This window comes from Gymnodraco acuticeps, unplaced genomic scaffold (assembly GCF_902827175.1).
Source record: "Gymnodraco acuticeps unplaced genomic scaffold, fGymAcu1.1, whole genome shotgun sequence".
In the NCBI taxonomy this organism is placed as follows: Eukaryota; Metazoa; Chordata; class Actinopteri; order Perciformes; family Bathydraconidae; genus Gymnodraco; species Gymnodraco acuticeps.
The window spans coordinates 55,830-62,825 of NW_022990297.1; the positions used below are offsets into that span (position 1 = coordinate 55,830).

Genomic DNA, 6,996 nt, shown 5'->3' on the forward strand with positions numbered 1-6,996 from the left:
ATGAACAAATTGATAAATACATAATTATAACATAAATATGATTTATTAATAAATGATTACTTTTAAATTTGGTATTTATATGTTAACACTGCAAAAAGTATAATTATTTGTAATATTTGTATTCTTTCTATATCCCTGATAATCTTCAAAACCCTTTATGGTTCTTTGAAGGCTCTATCCAGACTATCTTCTGGTTATTTTCTGCATCAATCCCTATTATCTCTTACAACAACAACAAACAACATCTTGGACATAACCGCAAGACTGTAACCTCTTCACATTCTGTTGAGATTGTGAGTCAATTACCAGCCATGTTTTACACATTGCTGTTTTGAATCATTAATATGTGGATGACAGTTGAACTGGATGATGTAACATTTATGCCATCTGCTGGAAAGAAGACGTATCGCTCTGTTGGCGTCGTTTGGACAACAAAAACAGAGTGAAGCTCTCATACCATAAACAATCTTTGAGTCCAGACACCGTCCTGCAGAGAGCACACAGCCCAACAGCACGTTTTTGGTCTAGCGTCATTTTACAAAATGTTTGCATTAAGACACTAAGACAAGCTGGTCCATTGTAAAGGTCAGTCCACCTTAAATGAGCAGTGGGTGATCAGCAGGTAAAAGGCAGGACACGGGAACTTGGTCCTGAGGAGATGTAACGATTATTAAACAAGAAAGAGTCGAGTCAAGAGGTCAAAGAAATGAACATTGGTGATTATTAGTGAATCTGTTGCAGATGGGTGAAAACAGGCTTAGGGAGTAACGCATGTAATGGCATTAGGTCATCAGGACACACAATAGACAAATGTATTCCCTTACAGTTACAGAAGCAAAAAAAATCCGATAACCGGTACATTTATGTAAAACAGGGCTCATTAACCTGTTAAACCCCGAGCCTGTTTTTCAGGTTTCAGGCTCGAAATGACATTCCCAGAACAAATGACTATAACTTCACTTCTAAAAGGTTTATATGAATAATTGTTGTTATCAAAGCAAGGTTACATCTGTGTGTTGGATGTAGAAGTGTCAGAATCAATATAGATTTTTCTGTGTCAGAGTAAATTCAGATGGAACATAGCAAAAAAATGTAAATTCCTGTCTCCGCCTAAAGAAAACCCATTACTTATAGTGAAGACCAACCTTGAATGATGGGTTAGTAGCCTAAAAGCTTTAGGAATCCAAAGTACCCTGTACCCTGTATCAGGGTTTCCGTTAGCCGGTAATTACCGGTTTTTAGCTGGTAAAATTTATTAAAAACCGGTAAATTCAAAAACTGCCGGTCAAAATGTCTGGTATTAATTAGGGATGCTCCGATAGATCGGCCGCCGGTCATTATCGGCCGATATTCACTATTAATAGTTTGATCGATGCTCTCTATAAAGCCCGATCAGGAGAGCTGGATCTGATCGATATGGACATAAACGCGAGTGAAGTATAACCGGACGCGAGAGAGATCAGATCAGCTGCTGAGTCTGACAGAGACAAGCAGCTCTGCATAATCACCTGAAGCCCCGCCCACTGTTTAGCGAGCTGCAGGAGAAACTGACGGGCTGTCAGGAGAGAGAGGGAGGGAGAGGGGAAAAGAGAGCATCCGTTTCTCCCGTGTTATTATTCAAAGTTAATGTAAACTTTTGAATAATGTACTTCATCTACTACAAGTAGTTTGTTTGAATGTAATAATTATGTTGTTTGTGGAATCATTTACTGAAAAATGAATATGAATTTTTTCGATCTGTTACGATTATAGACTGAAGCAATATAAAAATGAGCCCCGTGAACTGAGTTTTAAACTGAAGCATATCTGCTCATAGTCCGGTAATTACCTGCTAACGGAAACTCTGCTACAAAACTCTTTATTATTATTATTGAAATATGACCGGTAAGTTTCAAATTTGTCGGGTAAAATAAATTCTGCCCGGACATTTGACCGGCGAGAAAAAATCCTAGCGGAAACCCTGCCCTGTATCAAGATTGAGGCAAAACAAGTGACATTTGACCTTTTTAGAGAGGTTTATGAAAATAAAGTCCAGGCGGAATAAGCTTTGGGCACATTTGGTTCCATCAGTGCCATTTGACCTTTTTCAGGTACCAGACTATAAAAATCATTGTATTACATTGAATCATCACTATAGGTATTCATTCCACCCAAAACAAAAAATAAATAAAAATGTTTGTGTGTGTGAGTGTGTGTACTAAGTGTGTGTAAATGTAGGTGTGTGTGTGTATGTGTAGGTGTGTATGTGTAAGTGTAGCTGTGTGGGTATGTGTAGGTGTGTGTAGCTGTGTGGGTATGTGTAGGTGTGTGTAGCTGTGTGGGTACGTGTAGGTGTGTGTGTAGCTGTGTGTATGTAACTGTACCAACGCACTATACAATAAAACCACACTGTAGGTCATTGTGTGTAGGTGTACTTGCACAATAAAAAAAAACAGAAACATAGTTAACATTTGACTCCAACTGGGGCAGATTTATTTCAAACATTTTACCAACACACTATAGGCATGTAAAAACAAACATTTTACCAATGTACTATACAATAAAACCACACTGTAGGTTTGTAAAAACAACAAATATTTTACCAACACACTATACAATAAAATCACACTAGGTATATAAAAACAACACGTATTTTTTTTTAAATAAACACTCGCAAAACGTTATACCTACCTGAACGTTATACCTACCTGAATGTTCCAGTATTTAGGTCGTGCCACTCCCTGAAACAGTTCTTTTTGACAGTGAAGCACAGAGGGACCTGGCACTTCCTGCAGTACACAGGTGTCTTCACCCTTTTGAGTCCAGCATCTAGGCACCTGCTGCAGTTCTTCCTGACCTTGGTGGCATCTTCCCCATAATACTCGGGCATGCATGTGAGTGGTGGAGGAGGGGGTGGGGGGGGGGTGGTGGAGGTGCAGGGCCTTCAGCAAACTCCAACAATTCTGCAGCAAGCTGCTCCCTGAAAGTCTTCTGGGTGTGTGGCTTTGTCCTGCTGGGGTCACTCCTCATCTAACAAATGTGGAAAAACAAAGAGATTAAATTAATTCACTGGCTTATACTTATAGGATAATATTGGACTATAAATGAATAATATTACACCAAATAAATAAGTAAACACATGTATATTCATTCACTGGCCATTCATTTAGAAAATGTAACTCCAAAAAGACAAGTAACACTATTTAGCATTTTGCCTAACCATTCCTGTAGCTTCTTGGCTAAGCTAGCACTGTGACGCAGTTCCACCAAACACATAAGTAATATATAAAAACAGAGAGATTACATACCTTTCCCGTGGTGGAAGTTCAACATCCGAGTCACTACTGTCCGGATCCAGGTCTGGCTGGAGGAGATCTTCATCATCCGACGAAGAGTCATCTGGTATGAGCTATCGTCAGCTAGCATCTCTAGCACCTGCTCGGTGGTGAAGCTCTCCCTTCTGGCTGCGTAATGCGTAATGGAGCCGGAGCGGGCGTAGTTTATACTACGCAGGATCATATCTTTGGAACCCATTGGTCGATTTGGGTGATTGACACCTTTTCTGAACCGTTAGAGCCAAAATAATCGAGTGACAGTTAGTAAGTCCTGCTAAACACTTACGTCAAGTAGAGAGAGGATTGCGTAAACAGCACGTGAGACAGCATTAGCTCGGGACTGCGAAACTTTATACCTACTCTGCTGCCATGAATGTAATGATAGATTATCAGGAACAATTCTAAAGTGACTAATAGACATTGGATTAACCTTAAGAAGCGTTTTTATTCCCTTGAACACGAGCTTTGATCACAAAATAGCAACGGTAAGACATAATTATTGTTATGGTTTTGAAAACTGTTGTTTTTTTTCTTCTCTGTTCTGGTTGATATCTCAGTGAGTTTGTGTCCTACAGTGATGATACTTATAACAAAATAATCTGTGGAGTATCAGCTTTCAGATAATATGTAGTTTGTGCAGGAAATATTAAGTTTTAAAGATCGTTTTTGCTTGTTAGCACCGGAAGTAGCATCTGCCCGTTTTAGCTAAGGGCTAATGCTAACGCTTCTTGTGAGACTTGTGTTTTGTTTCAGTAAAAATGGTTCGTATAGTCAGTTAGCTGAGATTATTCTCGTTAATCTGGTATAACACATTAATAGGTTTTTAAATATTAAGATGCCCTGAGACACAGTGTCGTGAAAAAAAAAACCAGGGTCCCCGCCGGCGGGGACCTTCGGGCTTAACAGGTTAACAGGATAGCAATGATACAACACATTTAGAAATAAAGAACAATACATCAAATCATCCTATACCTCTATATGGAAACTTGGAGCCCTCAATCCAAATAAAATGGTTCATCAACAGTCAGTGGTTAACGTATACATCAGAATGACAAAAACATTAAACATATTGTCCACTTATGTTGATAAAGATGGAGTTCATTTAAGTCTTATATGGATGTTGTACAACAATGTTAATCCAGTCAGACAGATTTCTCTCATGTATGAACTGTCATAAGACTTATTCATTGTCCTCTCCATCAGCTTCTGTTTCCATGTGTTCAGCTGAGCTGCTGAATGGAGGCTCTGCCTCTCCGTTATCCTCAGTTTGAATTTCATTAAGCTGTGAGGACTGACGACCAACACACTTGTGCCATTGGAAATGATTACGGCATTTACATCTTTTGTCACAAACATTGCAGCTGTATATTTCCTCTCCTGTGTGGACTCTCATGTGTGTCTTTAAACTTTCACTCCGTGAAAAAGCTTTCTTACAGACTGAGCAGATGTGTGCTTTCTCTCCTGTGTGGATTCTCATGTGTGTCTTTAAACTTTCACTCCGTGAAAAAGCTTTCTTACAGACTGAGCAGATGTGTGGTTTCTCTCCTGTGTGGACTCTCATGTGTTCCTTTAAATTTCCACTCCGTGAAAAAGCTTTCTTACAGACTGAGCAGCTATTTGCTTTCTCTCCTGTGTGGGCTCTCATGTGTGTCTTTAAACTTCCACTGTGTGAAAGAGTTCTCTCACAAACTGAGCAGCGAAAAGATTTCTCTCCTGTGTGGATTATCATGTGTTGATTTAGATCTCTTCTATGTCTAAAACCTTTCTTACAGACTGAGCAGCTGAATGGTTTCTCTCCTGTGTGGACTGTCATGTGTGTCTTTAAACTTCCACACTGTGAAAAAGCTTTCTTACAGACTGAGCAGCGAAAGGGTTTCTCTCCTGTGTGGATTCTCATGTGTCGATTTAGGTCTTGTCTATCTCTAAAAGCTTTATTACAGACTGAGCAGCTGAATGGTTTCTTTTCAGCACTACGTCGGGGATCACTGACAGATTCTTGTCTATTTTTCAGTGAGTTTGAGCCTGAGGCAGGTTCTCTGGTCTCCTTCCAATCAGCACTGTGTTCAGCGTCAGGTTCAGAAGAGTCATCAGTGTCTTCAGAAGAGTCTCCAGTGTGGTCCTCAGTCTTTGGTTGTAAACTGCTCTCTGGATCTGAGTTCCTGGCTGGTTCTGGTCCTCGACAGTCCTCTCCATCAGCTTCTGTTTCCATGTGTTCAGTTTGTCTTTGATGAGGCCGTGAGGACTGAGGTCTCTCTTTATCATCTTCACTCTTCACAGGGTCAGGAGTGAAAGTGGACTTGGTGATATCAGCCTCCTCCAGCTCCTGAAGCTGCTCTCCCTCCTGACTGATCCTGAGTTCCTCCTGTTCCTGCTTAATGTGTGGGGGTTGCTCTGGGTCATCCTGGTCCAGACTGGTGCTCCACTCCTGCTGGTCAGGGAGAGGCTCTTCTTTAACCACCACCAGCTGCTGGACATCTGCAGGAAACAGGAAACACACTGTTATATCAGTCTTGGACCTAGTCAATATAATTAGGTATGTTATTGAATTACAGTTTCCAGAGAACAGAGGCCCATCGTCTCTTCCGCAATTATTAGGGGTGAGCGGAAGTGCAAAGAGACCCTCCTCCGGATAATACAGTTAAGTCTTGTTAGTTAGGTGGTTCATACATGCATAAAAACCTTCATAACACACAAGGGGACGTGTAATAACCGGAAAAGCATGACATGGGCCCTTTAAAATGATTAGGTGTATCATAAATACTGCCCCAAACTCTTTACCCCAAGGTCTTACCCCAACCATAACCCCAGAGACGACTTACGAATCTCCCGGCGCATAGGAAGGTCCGAGGTCTTTGAGCACGGTCTCGTTTGAACCGGCTCAGAGAGTACATGTCGTTTGACCCCTCTGTTTTACCTAATGCACTGTTTTCATTCATGCACGTGGTTCTCTCTCTGTAAGCTCTGTCCCTCAGAGCTGAGTTTTTGCTCTCGGTAAGGTTCTCTCAAACTTGGTAAATATCTCTCAAATGTCTTGGTTGAATGCTGAGTGAATTACTTTGTTGAATGAGTGGAATTAATTGAGATGTGTTTGTGAGTATTAGTAACCGCCACCTATGAGGATCTTCCTCCGAATACCTGCAGGAGATAGGTATGTGTTTGTGAATGTTAGTACCCGCCATCTGTGTCGGAAAAAAGGAATGGAATTGATGTGAATTGATTTGGTGAATGAAAAGTTGAATGTGCTTTTTATTATCACTGGTCTTTATGAGGAAATGCCTCTAAATTCTATCGGGAGATTTAAAAATCACAACTGAATTGGGCAGTTGAAAGTACAATTTTGGTAATAAATGTAAAACTGTGAATAAAAGTTTCATATTTGAAGATGATCACAGCATGATAGGTTTAGTATGAGTATAATGTTGTAAAGAGAGAAGATAAAAACCCTGTATTAGTTTGGACCTATTTTTCTTCAAATAAACTGATCCCACCTTTTGGACTGGGACAACTTAAAAGACATCTGCGCCCTCCTCTCCTGCTTCAAAGGTAAGATTGCACCCTGCCACACTCACGATTAGGTAGGACCACACCTCATTTACTGAGATCAAAATCCTTCGGGATCGCTTAAACACATTTAGAGAGTCGTCTGAATTGAAACAGCAGTTAATTGAACCTGGTTCTTCCT

The 6,996-nt window shown here is 40.5% G+C and overlaps 1 protein-coding gene across 1 annotated transcript; it reads right to left on the bottom strand.

The window, feature by feature from the left end:
* Positions 1-844: 844 nt before the first annotated feature.
* On the bottom strand, positions 845-6,512 carry LOC117550220 (gastrula zinc finger protein xLCGF3.1-like). Its single transcript, XM_034222592.1, has 2 exons — positions 4,227-6,512; positions 845-885 (listed from the first exon to the last, which is right to left on the bottom strand). Exon 1 carries the CDS (start codon positions 5,521-5,523, stop codon positions 4,495-4,497), a length of 1,029 nt encoding a protein of 342 aa, XP_034078483.1. The 5' UTR covers positions 5,524-6,512; the 3' UTR covers positions 845-885; positions 4,227-4,494.
* Positions 6,513-6,996: the final 484 nt, after the last annotated feature.

What these genes read in the sequence shown, in the direction of transcription:
- LOC117550220 (XM_034222592.1), bottom strand. Translation starts at nt 5,523, where the DNA reads ATGGAAACAGAAGCTGATGGAGAGGACTGTCGAGGACCAGAACCAGCC.